We start from the raw sequence: 18,142 nt of genomic DNA, 5'->3' as shown, positions 1-18,142 counted from the left end.
CCCCTCAGCAGAAGGCTGGGAAAAAAATCAGTAATTTCTTCTCGGATAAAATGAGCAAAATATATTCTTTCTTCAGTCCGAGCACTATGACAGACCCTACTAACTGGGAAGCCGGACTCCTCACCCAGAGGCTTCATCTAGGATGAGCAACTACTCCCCTCTTAAAGAGGCCGAGGTCTTGAAAGTGATGGGGGGAGTCATATCAGGATCTCCCCTTGACCCCTGCCCCCATTTTATCTTTGCCCGGATCGCAGCAGTCCTACATCCACACATCACGCAGCTCTTCAACAACTCTCTTAACTCTGCAGCCTTTCCCGACACTTGGAAACAGGTGGTAGTGACCCCTCTGCTGAAAAAAGCAGGAACAGACGTCCACAACCCTGAAAATTACCGGCCGATCTCGCAACTTCCATACCTCTCCAAAGTTTTGGAGAGGCTGGTAACTAGACAACTGTCGAACTGTTTAGAGTCAAACGAACTGTTAGACCCCTCACAAACCGGTTTCAGGGAAACTAACAGTACAGAGGCAACGCTTTTGGCAGTCCTGGACAACATCAGATCTCGGACAGATCAGGGGGGAGCTGTAGCCCTGATTTTGTTGGACCGGTCGGCAGCGTTCGACACGGTCTCACACAACAGACTGCTGAAAATCCTGCATGAAAAAGGAATCCATTCTAAAGTCCTTGAGTGGCTCAACTCGTTCCTGAGTAACAGAACACAAATGGTACAACAGGGTTATTTCCTATCCACACCCAGCACCATCGGCTGTGGTGTCCCGCAGGGAGCATCTCTGAGCCCCACATTATTTAACACCTATGTGTCATCCTTGGCGATAATTAGTAAAAAATGGGGTCTCAGTATCTGCTCCTATGCGGATGACACACAGCTGATGGTAGTCCTCGAAGAAAGGCCTGATGTTACCAAAGTAAAACTGCACAACTGTCTATCAGAGATGGCACAATGGATGTCAGAACATTGTTTGAAACTTAACACAGGGTAATCAGAAATCCTGCTCTTCGGAGGAGCCAACTTAATCTGGGATGCTACCTGGTGGCCACAAACCCTGGGAGAAGCCCCAGCACCCAAGCAATGAGCAAAAAATCTAGGCATCCTCATAGACAACACCCTGTCCATGAAAGACCATGTGCAGGCCCTGTGTGGAAGGGGCTTTGCAACTCTGAAACTACAAACCAGACTCTTTCCCTTGATTATGGAAATGCCTTATTCGTGGGCACGGCAGAGTACCTCTTTTCACGCCTGCAGGTGCTTCAAAACGCTGCAGCCAAACTGGTGTGCAACAAAGGCAGACTGAGCTCAACATCAATGTGCATGAAAGATCTTCACTGGCTACCCATGCGACAAAGAGCAGTGTTCAAACTACTCAGTCATGCACATAAAGCACTGCATCAATGTGGCCCCAGAATACTACAGAACAAAATTGAATTCTACGTCCCCACAAGAAGCTTACGGTCACTCCATCAAGCGCTGGCCAGGACAAAGCGTATAAGGAAAGTGAGGGCAGGAGGACGTTCATTCTCATATTTGGCAACTAAGAACTGGAACGAACTCCCCCAGGACCTACGCCTCACAACTGACTACCTAGCTTTTAGGAAAAAACTCAAAACTTAATTGTTCCCCAAGGCTTAAGACCTGATGGATCTTCCACCCTACAAGCAGCCCTTCCATGATCTCTCGCTATTTAGCGCCGTGATATCCCTCGGGATGAATGCAGCGCACTACAAATAAAAATAAAATAAAATAAATGACGAATCGCCACTCTATGTATCATAATGGCTGATGCACTTAAAACCAGGGAGAATGGACTCCGAAGGGTGTATGGGTGTCTTGCTCATGCAGGGGCACCCTCATATTTAGAACCGAGCACCCTGCCTTCAGGGTTGAAAAGCCTACTATAGGGGTGACATAGGTTTTAAGTGCAGTGACCTCAGATATAGGGAAACCTATATCTGTCGTAAGTGGTGCTGGCTTACACAGGCTGCAATGGCAGGCCTGTAGTTACAGTTTGAGTCGTCTCCCATGGGTAGCATAATACATGCTTCAGCCCATGGGGGGGCCCCTGGTGTACCTATGCCGTGGGCAATTCAGTACCATATACTAGGGTCTTATAAAGGTACACCAGTATCCAATCCGGGATTTATTCAAGTACTTACCATAACCAATTTAGGGGAGAAAGCACAGAGACTGGGTCCTGATTAGCAGGATCCCAGTTAAACTAGTCAGAAACAGCATAGCACCAGGCAAAACGAGGGGGTAACCAAAAAAGCACATGCTACTTTCCTACACTGTCTTTAATAAAATCCATATTTTCTGCCCATCAGGCTGTGAAAAATCAAAATTATCTAATTTAGCCTCTGCTATATCCCTGGGGATCCCCTGGACTCTGTGCACACTATACCTTACTTTGGTATAGTATAAACAGAGCCAGCTTCCTCCAACTGGACCGAACAAAACCTGCTCCAAGCAACAGACCCAATGTTGCTGCACTGGAATTCAATAACTGGATTGATACAGCAGTGCTTCAATACGTGTCACCAGGAATAAAATGGGGTAATAAAAGGACTACTCCTTTGTTCACAAAAGAACTGAGGGCCTAATGTATGAAGATACCATTTTGCGATTTCCTAATTGCGAATCACAAGTTTTTGCAATTAGGAAATTGCAAAATGTATGTATGAAAGTGTGTTCAACACTTTCTGCGATTCCTAGGGGGTTGCAAATGACCTACCTCATGAATATTAATGAGGTAGGTCGCAATTTGTGACCCCCTAGGAATCACTAAAATAACAGGGATGGTGACCTGCTGGAGTCAGCAGACCACCATGACTGTGATTGCCTTTAAATAAAGCAATCATATTTTTAAATGCAGCTCGTTTTCCTTAAAGAAAAATGGGTTCCATTGAAATAAGAAAAATGAAAAGTTTTCTTTTCATTTTTTCAGTGCTGGCAGTGGTCCGTGGGACCACTGCCTGCTCTTGTAAAAAAATGCTTTTACAAACATTCATGAAGGGGTCCTTGGGGACCCCTTTTCATTTGCAATTGGGTTACCACCTACTTGAAGTAGGTGGTAAACTGCAAATGTTTTGCGACCGCATTTACGTTCACAAAACATTCATACATACTGATGCAATTCGGTATTAGGAAGGGACGCGCACTAAACACGCCCCTTCCTAATACTGAATCGCAAACCCAAATTGCGATTCAGTAACAGGTTACATTTGATACATTTGAAAAGCCTTTTTTCTGTTCGCAAACGGGTCGAGTCTACGAATCGGGCCGTTAGGGAGCAAAACTACAACTTAGGGAAGCGAAACTACAACTTAGACACATAAAACGGAAACGGAGGAGGTATTATAATGACTCTGCAAAACTAGCCTTTACAGAAGCTATGCTCAAATATAAAAAACTGATCACGCGGCTGACAATCTGCAAAAATAACTATTTGATATTGTGCAATATCTTTCTAGCACAGACAGAATTAGTCAGCAATTGAATCATTCGCAGGAACGTTGTGATGAACTGAACACATTTTTCAGAGATAAAATTAGGCTTATCAAAACGGCAAGAGCAAATAGCCCTGCAGTAGACTGCAACTGGCTAGAGAGGGAGGAAAATAGCCATAAGTTAGATGAGTTTATTAAACAAGGATGCAAGGACGAGCATCACATACTTACTAAAAAACTAAATCTAGCTCACCAAGCAATCCATGTCCCCCTAAACTATTTCAGTAGATGGCTCCTTCTATTGCACACCCTCTCACTGGTCTTTTGATCTCTTCCTTAAAATCTGGATAAGTCCCAGACTATATTTAAAAAAGCAATAGTTATACCACTACTGAAGAAGATCCGATAATCTTTAAAAAAATGATGTCCTATTTTATGGTTCCCAACTGTGCAGAACTCTTGGAAGCCCATATAGCAAAAGAGATGAGCTCCTTTCTATCTAGTTCCAACTATCTTGTGCCATTTGAAGCTGGGATTTGCCCACAAATTAGCACAGAAGCAGTGATTAAGTCAGTTATAGAGGATTTGAGAGGGGACTTGGATGAGGGGCATGTCACTGGCTTGATATTATTGGAGCAGTCTGGAGTATTCGATATGTTTGACCACAAGATTCAGCTGAATGGACTATGGATGGCAGGATTTTGAGGAAAAGCCTGCAGTTGACTTATCTCTTTTTTGAAAACAGGAACCAGGCAGTCCAAGTGAAACCTTGTAAAGCACCAGATTTTATGATTGATCTTGGGGCTCCACAAGGGTCCGCATTATGTCCCCATCTTTTTGATATAGATATATATATATACATATATATATATATATCCAGCCCCTTACAAAGGACCTAGTGAAAAGAGGGAGTAGGATTTAACTATGCCGACGACTTCCAGATCCTACTCCGGCTTACTTCAGAATAACTTCAAGTTCAGTTTAGGAGTATGATGTGTTTTATCTGTAGATAGATGAAACAAAATCACCTTTAATGAATTGCGGAAAAGACAGATTGTGCTGCTAAACAAAAATCTGGACACTGTGGACTAACTCTTTCTGGCCACCGGACATGGGAACGCTCCCAGTCCGAAACCTGTGGCAGAGTGTCTTGGGATCAGTATTGACCAAGATTTGTCACTTAGGCCACATATCTGCACAGTGACCTCTAAATGTGTGTTCCTATTGACAATCAGAATCAAACGTATCTGACTCTGGAAGCTAAGAAGTCTCTCATGGCAGCTGTTACTGGTGCCAGATTAGACTATGCAAATAGAAGATATCTTGGCCTACCTGATAGTGAACTAAAGACTAAAGCGAATACAAATGATTCGGAATGTCGCAGTCAGATTGGTCTTTAGATCACCCCGTACGACACATAGCCCGTATCTTAAGGATCTACAATGGCTGCCAATCAAGCAATGGGTTACATTTAAAGTCTGCGGCTTGGTCTTAAAGTCCTTAATGGGAGTGGCTCCAAAGTTTTTGAAAGATAGATTGTCAACATAATCCTATAAAAGGACTCTTCATTCAGCATTAGCCAAAGTTCTGGTGGTGCCTAGATTCAAGAAAGCCAGGGCATGTGGACAAAGATTCTTAGTACTCACTCCCAAGGAGTGGAACATACTTCCTGTAGGCAGTCAAACTATTACAAATGTGCCCCCTTTAGAAAAGCGTTGAAGACCTGGCTCTTAAAGCAAACATTCGGCTAACTAGACTTCAGGAAAAACCTTTTCACTCACTTGCTCCTTCTATGATCTCATTAGAGCCAAGATACCCCTGGGTAAATGTTGTGCTTTAGAAATCATGTATTATGTAAAATGACATAAAATAACATCCTAGGAGGGCCCAATGACAAAGGCTAGGCATTGAATGAGGTCCCAATGAAGCTGTTGGTTTTGGCAGCAAAAGCAATGAGAGGGAATTTACTCATTCCCAGGGGAGGGAAGTTCTCTCACCGTCCTGGTACTTTTGGCATATTCTCCTGGTCCAGATTTTTACAAGGCTCCTTTTTGGGGCTCAGAATCTTTCAGTGGGCAAGGATGCAGTATGTTTCCAAAGAGGGATTCTCTGTAAGGTCCTGTTGAATCAGATTGGCTCTGCGGAGAAGCTCCGAGTGGTGAAACCTGTTTCTTCAGCCCAGCGGCAATGAACCTTGGCAGGATCGGGTTGCCAGGTTTGTCCCTGTCCTCCGGAGGTCTTTAAGTTCAACACTTTTTTAAGTCCCAGTTTTGGAGGGATCTTAGGAGAAGACAGACACAGCCAAGGGTTTCAGGTCTTCATAACAGAGTTTGTGGGTCAAGACTAACTCCAGCAGAGGCCATCAGCAGGGACAAGGTCAGGCCAGATGGCATTGGTCAGCTGGACACTTCAAGAAAGGGTTTCTTGCAGCTTTTAGTGGCCCTGCAGCCTACACTGGATGTCAGCCAACTGATCCTTTGAGTCAACCTCTTTGTCATGCTTACATGCTTGTTTGGAACTGACTTCTTACATGGCGCTGAGGCCGGAGCATGTTGAAGCAGGGTGTCAAGGTGAGGTTGGGAAAGAGCCTCTGGAATCACAAAGCCTGCTTAAATAGGCACATCCTAGAGTGGCGCCCAGGGAGCCCTAGAGCAGTCCTGAAAAAGTCCAGCCTAGCCCGCTAGAAGGATTTCGCCTGCATGGAGTCAGCTGATGGATTAGGAAATTCTGATTTCATCTTTTTCAATAGGGAAAGGCATTGGGCTTTCAAATGGTCCAAGGAGCAGAACTTTTTGCTCAAGGAAGATTAGGACTTCTTTCTATGGATTGTTTTTGGGAAGACCAACTCGGGGATCATTCCCTGGAAGACTTACCTGAAGGGGAGGACTTGGGCATACCCCTGTGGGTCTTGACCATAAATGTTTTTTCTTACCACTGTCCAATGGCATTCAGGTGCTTCAATAAGCAGAATTCGCTGGTAGTGGCGTCATGATCAGAGGCAAGATACCACAAGCAGATGTCATGCAAGTGTGAAAAGGACATATTCTTGAGGCATCTGCAACAGTATTCATTCCTGAAATCCTGGAAAGAAACATTTGACTTGCATGGATGATGTATGGAAAGACCAGAACAGTAACAAAGCCAGCATGGCGGTTGGTACCTAATGTACTCCGTTGGGCGTAGTGCCGGTTGAACAATATCTCCCATTCTCAGTGTCAGATCATATGAAACAATATCTTTCTCTTGGTCAGAATGCAACTCATAGGTACTTAATCATTAAGCTTAAGTTAAACCCGTTATCTTTGTTATCCAACTATTGGATGCCGTACAGAAAAAAAGGATGATAATGTGTCTAACATGCCCAGGTGAAGTAAGCCAAAGTTAAGATAATACACTTTACTTTTGTTGTAATTGGTACAGGAAATTAAGGAATCTGCTGCTACTTATAATAATTGGAAATAATGATGCACAAGACTATAAAACAACTATGTTGCTCTTATGAACTTTTAAGGATTTGGTTGCTTTGTGCAAGTTAGGCAGCTATAGGAACGGAAATAAAATCTAGCATCCTACATTTCAGCGCTTTATTATCTTTTTTGGAACACTCAGATGCTACTGATTGAGCGAATGCTCAATTTACAAAATGAAGGTTAAAGAAAATGTGATCCTGCAAAAACATTTTTATGTCATGATGAAAATCAGCGGAAGACTACAAAAAGCTAGTATTTAAAGTGCAGCAAAAAAGTGCATTTCTACAATGCAAAAACTCACCTCTGAATGCTTGTGCTTATTTGCTACTTCTCCGGGGGTCTTTCCGTCTATGGTTTGCAAACTTTTATCAGCTCCAAGTTCAAGAAGCTTCAAGACTGCACTTTTATGTCCTTGGCGTGCAGCCCAAGTTAACGCCTAAAAAAACAACACAGAGTTGCTTGGCAAATACATCCAGGTAGCCCATCACATATATTCTCCCATACACCTCTGGTAACAATTACAAACATTATTTTGAACAACCCAATGTTAAAAAAAAATGTCACACTGTATCAGCCCAGGATTGATGCCTTTGAGAATGATTCAATTTTTAATATCTCACTCTGACCATCCATTTTAAATCATGCTAAATTCAGTTTTAATGAAAATTATCTAGTCTCACACAATCAAAGGATATACAATGTATAAAATGTACACAGTAGCACACTTGCGCTCACATCAATGCTCTTGCTAATGGCATACTGTCCAAGTAATAAGTTATAGGAATTTTCTGTGGATTGTGGGATCAAATCTTCTTGTTTTCAGGGGTGTGGCCTGGTCACTCAAAATGGCTGATATGCCCTGCTGAGGATCCCATATTGGAGCCACTGTATATCTTACATGATTCCGCTGCAGCACAGCTCTTTCCATCCTGACCAGATGGTTTACCAGCAACAGTAGTGCAGGAGTCCCAGATGCAGGTGCAGACTGCTGACATTACCTCTTGGGAAAGGGGGCTAGGGGGGGAGGGGGGGAGGGAGAGGAGCACCCTCATTTTTCCTGCTGGAGAAAGCAGTCTGGAGGTCTCCTCTGTCAGAGAGAAAGAGGGTTGCGGAGAGTGATAAAAGGCATTATGAGGCAGGGCTCATAGTGGCAAAGAAAGAGGAGCACAGGACCAAGGGTGGATCCATGGGCCTGGCCGCATGCTGTCATCCTAGTCTGGACAGAATAGGGTGACAGCTGTTGGCCTGGTATGGGGCCCTGGCGGGTCAACAGGGCATCCAGATTGAGAGGCTCTTGAGGTCCTGGCAGAGCTGGTGAATTCCCCCCAACATGCATGGAGATGAGGTAGTGCTGAGTTGGGCGTGAGGAGGCTGCCACAGCGTCGTCACAGAAACCCATAGTGAAAGTCCTCAGGCAGTGGGCAAACCCATTGTGGAGGCCCTGTGGTAACAGGGATTTTATCACAGGTAAACCTAGAACTAGGAGCGGTTACATGGGCTGCCAGTTGCCAACTGAACCACCTGTGGAGACTGAGGTGAGTACATGCTGCCCTCTGCCCCCTTTTGTTATCTGGATGTGGCACTTGCCTTGTGTGCTCTCTACAATGATGGGGTGACTGAAGGCAATGCCCACTATCACATGCCTTCAAACTGAAGGTCGTCTTTGTGTCTATGAGGATGGAGACATGGAGGTAGAGAAGAAATACTAGTCTACTTACCCTTGCAGTGTTTCTTTGTCTTACGTGGCTGAACGCACCCTGCCACTTTGACCTCTGCTCCTCATCAGGGGAAGGGAGTGTTAGCGTTCCTCTTGATGTATATTAAATCCAGTGCCTCAAAGCTAGTTCTGGACTAAACCAGCCTGGTTCATAAATATCACAAATCCATTGAGGATATTTAGAGGAAATGTTGGGCCTTAATAGTGGAATATGTGCATCTCTACTCTGTGAAGCGAGGCCACTTCACTTAGAAATCACATGTCTTTGATTCCCAAGAAGAATGACACTGGTCGGCAGAAACAAGACTTCATAATAATTCTTTTTTTTTTCCAGAGTTTTATATAGCGCGAACTAGACCCGAATCCAATCAGGTATCAGAGCGCTTTACATAGCACCAATTACGTTACATAAGGACACACATTCATTATTTGTTAGGCACGGGGAGATTAAGTCATCTGTCCAGAATCACAGGATGCTCAGCTTCATTTCCGAGACTCGAACCCAGTTCCCCAGGTCCGAGGTCAAGCGCCCTAGCCATTAGGCCAACTCCTCTCCCCTTTCTGGTGGATATTCTATCTAACAGCAGATTCCTCACTTTCAGAATATCTTGCAGAGTGGATTCTGAAGATTTTAACAGCAGTGATCCTGCGAGCCAGTAGGTGGCACCATGCAGTTCCGAGTGGACTTCATTCAACCCCAGAAGAGAGCATAACCCTGCACGTAAGCACCACTCTTGTCCGTCAATGTCAGTTTTTTCTCGACTGACCATGCCCTTAGAAGTGGAGCCCAACAATAATCAGAGGTACCCGTGTACAGATTCCTAAGTTAGAGCCTTTTTAAATTGGAAAAGACACCATTACAAAGAACGGAGAGATGGGAGAGCAGTGATATAGAGGGTAATTGGATAGAGTGGCCCTGGCCTGGCAGTTCGGGCTGGACTGTTCCCATTGGGCACAGGGTCAAGACTGATTTGCATATGGCTGGGTCCAAACTGGAATGGCATGGTGAGCAAAAAAATGATGGATTTAGGCCCAGCTCTCTGTACTGGGGTGAATGTATGACCTTGTTCTGCATTCTGTCCATCAATAGTTCTTTTTGCATTTCTGCACACACTGTCACAATTATTTTCCAACAGCAGGCGTATTACATCTTGGTGGAGGGACACCTGGTTGCCAGAATGAAATGACAGACAAGAGGAAGGTCAAAAGCTGTCAACTGCCGCCGCTCAATTTCCCAGAGGGGCACCCTGATCGGAGGATCGATAGCCATGCTCAGTAGCACAGGATACCACAGTGCCCAGTCCAGAGCCACAAGGATGACTTTGGATCAGTCATTCCTCATCTTCTTAAGAATTCTGGGCATATGTGGTATGGGTGGAAAGGCATGTAGGAGGCCTGAGCTAGACTCAAGATAAAAAGCGTATCCGAGTGAGAGCTGCCTTGGAAAATCCAGCACGCAAAACTGCTGATATAGCGTTCTCCGCAGAGGCAAACAGATCTAACTAAGGCTCTCTCCACTGCTGAAAAAGACCTTGAGCCACCTCTGGCTGGAGATGCCGTTCATGATCCTCTAGGCATCGGCGGCTGAGTTAGTCTGCCCTGGCGTTCAGAGAGCCTGCCAGGAGTTGAACCACCAGGGATATGCCCTGCTGTTCAAGCTACGTCCAGAGGTGCATGGCCCCTTGACAAAGGGTCCATGACCCCACCCAGCCCTATTTGTTGCGGTACCACATGGCGGTGGTGTTGTCCGGGAACACCTGCAAACTAGCCTTCCCTTGATGGAGGGCACAAACGCTTTCAATGCCAGTCATGTCCTATCATAAACGGCAGACAGCGCCAATAGGCAGGCAGGATGGGAATGTAAAAATAGACATACAATGCTACCAGTCAGTCTCCTGGGTCCAGGGCAGACTAAACCTGAGCCAATGTAACAATTTTGAATTTCTCCTTCTTGAGGAAGAAATTGAGGGCTGGGAGATCTAGATTAGGATGAAGGCCTTTGTTCTTCTTGGGAACCAGAAAGAAGCATAAATAGCAACCAGTCTACATCTGGACCCGGAACCCTCTCTATAGCTCCCCTGGCCAAGAGTCATGACTTCCTCGCGGAGAGGTGATAAATGATCCTCCATCATCCAGTCATAAGATGATGGAATGGAAGGAGGGGTAGTCTTGAAGGGGAGAAAGAAGCCACTTCGGACGATTTGCAAAACCCACTGGACTGCCAGTTGGGCTGCTGATAGCGAACCCTGCCACCAATTGGATGCCCATGGTGGTAAAGGGGTAGATTAGGAGGGTTTGGAGGCTGCAGCTGCCGGAGGAGGTGCTAGATTGACCAAACCACTGGGTACCTGACCCACAAGGACTGTGGATACAGCGACCTCATCCACGCAGAGGCTGAGGAACAAGCGCAGATCGGTGGCTGTAAGGAAATTGGCACGTTGGAAGACCCTTCTGTAGCCACAAAAGAAGCGAAAGCCAGATTGGGAATGATGTGGGGCAGCAGAGGGGCCCAAGGACTTGGCCGTAACCAGAGACTCCCTGATGCGCGCAAGAGCAGAATCTTGGACATCCCTGAAAAGCTAGTCGTCCTAAACCAGGATTATCGCTCTGCCCAGTTAGTCGGTCTTGTTGAGTCCACATCCTATTGTGAAATTTGCTGCATCTCTCTCGTCGGCAACAGCCTGAGAGAGAATGGCCTGCTTATCCTCCAGGACATGTGGTAGTACTTGTGCAATCTTGTCCCACAGAGTGTGGGAATAATGGCACAAAAGGCATGCAGTGTTTACAGACCGCAATAAAGTGCTAGGCTGGCAGATGAACATTTCCTAAAGAATCCAGCCTCTTAGAATCCCTGCCCTAAGGAGCGGTAGGAAATGTGCATTTGGAAGTAGAGGATTCAACCACCAAATCTGGGTACCCTGGGGAGGGGCTGAGGTAGCGGGCAATCGTCCAATTCACAGGAGCCCCTGTATTGGGTTTAGACCAAGGCCCCAAAAGGACATCAATGAGGGGCGCATTTAAGGGGAGTGGCTGTTCCAATGTGGAGACTCCCAGTTGCAGTACCTTCATCAAGATATTACTCTCGATTGCCACCAAGTGCAACTAAAGGTCAAGGACCTCAGCCGTCCTCTGTACTACCATTGCATATGAAGCTCCATCCTCCAAAGCCACGGTTGGGGGAGAAAGAATACCAGTATCTGGAGACGTATCCAGTCGACTGCCTTAACCCAGTTCCTCACAGCAGTCCATAGCTGCTTCTTCGTAGGACTTGTATTCTGCAGGGTCCAGCGACACCTCCCATTCCTCCCTGAGGCCTAACCCTAGAGAAGAGGGCTCAGGCTCCGATCTAGGAAGCAAAGTTCCTGCCAGCGTCAGAGTCGGCGTCTGGTGACGCTCATCCAGCTCCTTGTCGAGGATCACAATGGGGATGGCGCTGCCGGTCATGTTGGCATCAGGCCAGCGCCGTGGAAGGTCGAGTCAGTAAGAACGGTGCCGGTCCGGATCCAGTAACGGATCCATGGGGACCAACTGGAGTCAGAGCCGCCAGCGCAGAACCAGATGGGGCCCCGTCTGACCCCACGGGACCCAAAGGCATGTCGAAGGGGTCAGGCCACCCAAAGATGAGGAACATGGCCTCATAGAATTCTTTGAGATGGGCATGGGTCGCTCGTGCTCCCAGAAAGTCTGGAAGGCATGGAGATGGTTCAAACGCAGGCTCATAGCAACCAGCCCCCAAATGCCGATGCTTCATCATCGCATCAGCCATCAGGTGAGAAGAAGTCAAAGAGTGCTTCGACTTCTTGCTCTTTTTCTTGTGCCTTGACTTACCCGAATGCCCCAGAGGACTTGGGAGTGGGGCGAAGACTGGTCCGTTCCTCTCGACCACGACCGCGATTTTTGCGGCATTGCATGCCCGGCCACCGTAAGCTTTAGGGACCGCTCCCTACAAGCCTTCAGGTTCATGGTTTGGCAATCAGAGCAGGACTTCAGGTCGTGGTTGCGCTCCAGACACCTCAGACTGACATCAGCCAGTGACAGGCTCTGCAGGGCTTAAAACCGGGCTTCTGAGATGACATTACCTGACACACCAGTAGGAAAACCTCAAAACTCTCAACAAAATGTAAAAAAGAAAATTCAGTCAAATAGTGGCTATGAAGTAGCGCTTATCGGATCAGTGCTGGCTGGCACGGAAAGAAAAGAACGGATGTTAGCGTGCCCAGGTGGCGCCTATAGAGGTACCGCGACGTCACTTGCGGTACAGATGACGCACGCTGAGCCGATCAATGCCACCTACTGGTGTTCAGTCATAATGTTCACGAAAAATCTTCCTGATCTAGCCTGACGCCTTGGGAAATTCAAAGCTGAGCAATCTTTGGCTAAAAGTCTGTATCAGATTTCCATATTTAGCAGTTGTAAACCCAATACCTCTGCTGCCCATCTCATTACTATGGCAAAGGAGGTAGTCTCTTCCAGTGATGGTCTGGGGAGAACAACTGTAGGAAACTGGGTTTTTGTTGCAGTAACCCCCCACCCACCTTTTTACCTGGCTTTAGATGCAACTTTGACTGAAGAGTACCGTATCTCTGCTGATCAGGCTCCCAGGACCAGTGTTCTTTCCCTAAAAATGTACCATAATTGGCACAACTTCAGTACCCCTTACAAGTCCCTAGTAAATCGTATCCCAGGAACTTAGGGTATTGGCACTGAAGAGGGACCAAAAGGCTAGCAGCACTAATTGTGCCACCCTAGGGTACCCTTGCCAAAGCCATGCATGCTGCCATTGCAGACTGCATGCATTGGTGCAGACAAAACCGAAGAGTCGATATGGCACACATCCTTGGGTACGATGCTCACAAACACTGCATGGGATATAGGTAAGACACCCCTCTAGCTGGCCTTAGCCCTAAGGCAGGGTGTACTATATCCCCTGTCAATCAATCAATTAATCAGAATATTTGTTAAGCGCACTACTCCCTCGTGAGGGTTTCAAGGCGCTGGGGGGCGAGGGGGAGGGGGGGTGCTGCTACTGCTACTGCTTGAATAGCCAGGTCTTGAGTAGCCTCCTGATGTTTAGTAGGTCCTGGGTCTGCCGTAGGAGGATGGGGAGGGTGTTCCAGGTCTTGCCGTTGAGGTGGGAGAACGATCTGCCACCGGTGGTCGCTCTTCGGATGCGGGGGACGGTGGCGAGGGCGAGATCAGCGGAGCGCAGCTGGCGGTTCTGGGTGTAGAAGGTGAGTCGCCTGTTGAGATATGCCGGTCTGGTGTTGTGGAGTGCCTTGTGAGCGTGGGTGAGGAGCTTGAAGGTGATTCTCTTGTTGACGGGAAGCCAGTGCAGGTCTCTCAGGTGGGGTGTGATGTGGCTGTTGCGAGGGATGTCGAGGACCTTAGCCTTAAGCCAGGGTTCACTATATCCCCTGTGAGGATCTATTCACATGACCAGATATGCCCCTGCAATAGCCATGTCGTGTCTTGGATTTTGTAAGTGAACAGGGAAGCCATAGAGAGTACATGGGCTGGACATTCATCACTCTAAATTTCCCAGGTCCATGATGGCTTCACTGTATTATGGGATGTTTGGTACCTAACATCTTGTATTAATAAACCTGCACTGATTCCAGTGTCAGATTTATTTTTAATTGCACCCAGAGGACCCTTTAGAAGGGTCCCCTACTGACTTCTAGTGTGTTCCTGACTGGTCTCTGCCAGCCTGCCACTACTAGACATGTTTCTGGACCCATGGGGTCAGAGCCTTCACTCTGAGGGGCCAGAAACAATGCCTGCCCTGGACGGAGGTGGTTCACACCTCCTCCATGCAAGAACAGCTTTCCATGGCGGAAAGCTTCAAAGGCGATGCCGCCTTTGAACTCCAACCCAAGCCTCTCCTAGTTGGCATCAGATGGCAAACCCCCCTGTCCTTACCCCACTTTAGTCGAGAAGATGTGCAGGAAAAATAGTTAGATGAAGAGGAGGGCCCCCAATCAACCTGCACTACCCCCAAGGCGGAACAGGCGATGTGGACCCCCCAGCTTACTTCCCACCATCTCGAAGATGGGGAAAATAATATGTCAGGGTCATGATCACCCCACACATGAGGTGAGCATTTAGAGGGAGTAGTCATCCTAAAGGTAGGTAGCCCATTGGCTACTACTTGGCACTCCGTTTAACACCACTAAAATTAGTATTTAGGCGGCACCCCTAAGTCTTGAATTTCAGAATCGACAGACTCAAAGACCAAGGACGAAGAAGAGAAGCTGTCCTTGAGAACAGAGAGCCTGGACAGGATTTTTTGGCACGTAGCCCTGCCTGCAGCAACTGCCCTGGAAAAGGTACAGCAGCTCTAAAGGATCAACGCTGCCCCCTCACGAATTTTGGAGGCACCAGATCACCCAGAGCCAAGTAGCCCCAACCCCGGGGTACCGGAAGCCCTGCAACCCAAGACAGACTACAGGAGTCCAAGACAGACTCCAATTGTCTGACGACCAAGCACCCGTCCAGGGCCATCAGCAGCCCTGAGACCCACTCACAAGGTGGCTCAGCAGTCATCCTGCACCAGCCCCTCATGGGTGTTTGCACCTGACAGCGAGGTGCACTTGCGCACCAAAGCTTGGATCACCTGTTTGATCTTCACCCAGCCCCACCGGCCGGGGAATCTCCAAAACATTTGTGCTCCTGTGGTCCCCATGCCCGTGCGACCTCTACACTCGTTTGAGTGCCCTTGGACCTGCCTCCAAGTCCCCCTGTGCAGCCTGTTTTAGGTGCCCGCGCCAACTGCTTGCTCTCCCAGCACCCTTGTGAGAAGTTGGCCTGGTATATGCTGTCCACTAGTTATAGTGGGCACCCTGTACCAGTCCAAACAACCCCTTATTGGTTATAGGTTAAAGACAACCTTTATTGAAAGCTATCCTAGTGGTAGCTATGGAGAGCAGCCTTCAGGTTAGGTCTTAAAGGAATGTAAAGCAGCTTGTTTTACCAGTCTATAATCTCTTGAGTACCTAAATGAAAGACAACCACACCAGGTATATATGTAAAATATATGTATTTATTACTAAACACACCTTCGTAGTCTCTTTATGAGACTAGAGGTCAAAACACATAAGTTACATTTTAAATATGACAGTAAAACAGCACAAATACACGTCAGGCCCTAGGGGCGAGCCAAACCATATACTAAAATAGTGGTATAAGAACCACGACTTAACTAGACACAAGGCCTAGAGCCTGTAGAATCGCTGGGACCCCAAGGAACAACCCAAGGTAGACACAGGGGACCCACGGGGGCCGTGTGCAGTGTGAGAACAAACCCGCGTGCTCCCCTTAGCTTCTATGGTGAAAGTCGTGGTTAGATTTTTAAAGGTTAGGGACACTTAGAATTGAGTCAGGACCAAACCCTTTGGGACTTAGGAAGTTCTAGGGTCAACACCCACGGGAGCACCGGAGTACTCGTGTTACCTCACCCAGGGAAGCCGGGTGCATAGGTGTCAAATGGTTTTGGGTCGCGTCGTCGATTTCAATGGGAGCTGGCGAAGAAGGGCTGCTGTCTGGAAGATGCGAAGGGTCCGAAAAGATCCAAGCCTGGATCGAAGTCGAGAAGAACCTGAAAGCAGAGGGGACAGTGTCTGGGTCACTAGCCAGTGATCAGGGAGGCAATAGGCGGATGCCCACCGATGTCGGGTGATTTCAAGTGAAGGAGGTGAAGCTGGACTCTTCAGCCACGAGGACCAGGAGGCGTCGAGGACGACCAGGAGCTGGATTTGAGCTGCCCCACGAAGGATGTCGAGTGCTGCAGCATCGGTGCCCGGATTGGACAAAACAAGCCTTGGCAACAGCAACCCACGCAGAAAGGAGAAAGATGCTTCGGTGCAGACCAGCAAGGTCTGGGGGACTTGGTTGGGAGTCAGGGCACGTCTGGAGCAACCAGGGAAGCCCAAAGAAAATCAAAGTTACCCCCTCAGGGACCCACCAGTTGACGTACCAGGGATCGCGAAGGGACCTTGAGAGGAGACACAAAATGGCGGCCCACGGATCACTCGGGGTGACTAGGCCGACAATCTTCGGTGGATCTTCTGCTCGCGGTGGGGCCTACAAGTAACCCCAACCACAACTTCAAGAGAGGTCGAGAAGTCAATGCACTTGCAAAAGTGCACGGTGACCAGGAGTTCCGGTTCCACGCTACTCACGAGGGCTGCGTGTCTCAGCTTTGCTGGGGACTCAGGGCGGCCTCTGAGATGTCTGGAAATCCTCTTCCTGGGCTGCAAATACTTCGGACTCCGGCGGGAGCTTCGGAAATGCAGACCGGCAAAATGCTTCGTTGGTGCCTAAGGAGCAGGGGAGTCACTCCTTGACCCCAAGGGAGATTTCTTCAGTCCTCTAGTCTTTAATAGAGCGTCACAAGTCCAGGATTCAGCTTCACAGTTTCGTCCAGGGATATCTAAAGTTCTGGTTACAGAGGTTCCTTACTTATTCCTAAGGAAGAGGGTGGACTAGCTCTGGGGACTCACCTATGGGAGGATTTGGAAAGAGGGGTGGCTAGACCCATTTTCTTTATCCAGTTTCGTGCCAGGGCAGGGGCTGGAAGCCCCTGAACCCATTTGAGCTGGACTATGCACAGGGACACCAAATGTGCCCCCAGTGAAGGACTTCAAAGCACTCAGAGAGTGCTCCCACACAGCCCCAATACACATATGCCTGTATGGGAGGTGGTTACACCTCCCTGTGACAGGAAACCTATTGTCCAGGCCTCCCCTGCCGGAGTTTCGGTCAGCAGCAGGAGGCCAGACCCGTGTCTGTGGCTGCAGCATCCATTTTGTGATACCACTAGTCCATGGATTCAGACAACAGAGGATAGGGAGGAGGTGGATGGGGCAGCAAGCTAACTGTTCAGAGAAGGTGGGTATTAGGAACTTTATTGTTTTTAAAATGTGTGTCTGTGCGAACTACTTAAAATATGAACAAGTATGCAGCATAAACTCATTTTTATTCAGGAAGAAGAGGACGTTTGTGACTGTGACTCCGGGCTAACTTGGCAGAAACACCCCATGACCCTCCACCCCCCCATCGCAAAATGTAATGCCTGTGAAAAGGGTAGGTGGACGCAGTGTTATATAGAACATAGTCCTGAGAGCACGATTGAAAATGCAAACTAGATATAGTATATGGTATAAACTATGCACCAAAAAGTGTGATATAAGATGAACTGGGGCGTGAAATATAATATACAATACATTGTGCGCAATGACAGATTCATTGGAGAGCGGAGATAGCACAGGCACTAGCGCGTGCTATGCGATATGCGCCTTGGAGTGTAATATGCACAGGGCAGTGTTGTGTAACCTAACTAGTCTCTAAAGTTGTAATATAAACTATGTGCTGGGGAGTGTAACGTTGCATATGCACTGTGACAAAGATATGGATCTCAGATTGTAATATGTATGGCATAGCGCTGTTATAACATAGGCATCGAAGAAGGCACGTGAGATGGGGCAATATAACTCGTG

At 47.6% G+C, this 18,142-nt stretch overlaps 1 protein-coding gene across 3 annotated transcripts in view; it reads right to left on the bottom strand.

The window, feature by feature from the left end:
* The window catches only part of ASZ1 (ankyrin repeat, SAM and basic leucine zipper domain containing 1), a 1,654,265-nt gene that overhangs the window by 668,089 nt on the left and 968,034 nt on the right, over positions 1-18,142 (bottom strand). For all 3 annotated transcript variants that reach the window (XR_014981315.1, XM_085653129.1, XM_085653130.1), the window contains exon 6: positions 7,233-7,367. Coding sequence is in view for 2 of the 3 variants with exons in the window: in XM_085653129.1 (XP_085509255.1) it covers positions 7,233-7,367 (135 nt within the window). In the remaining variant the exon portion in view is untranslated. The remainder of the gene's footprint in view (positions 1-7,232; positions 7,368-18,142) is intronic.

The sequence above is a fragment of the Triturus cristatus genome, chromosome 4_1 (assembly GCF_964204655.1).
Source record: "Triturus cristatus chromosome 4_1, aTriCri1.1, whole genome shotgun sequence".
NCBI classification, from domain to species: Eukaryota; Metazoa; Chordata; class Amphibia; order Caudata; family Salamandridae; genus Triturus; species Triturus cristatus.
This window is presented reverse-complemented; position numbering and strand designations above follow the sequence as displayed.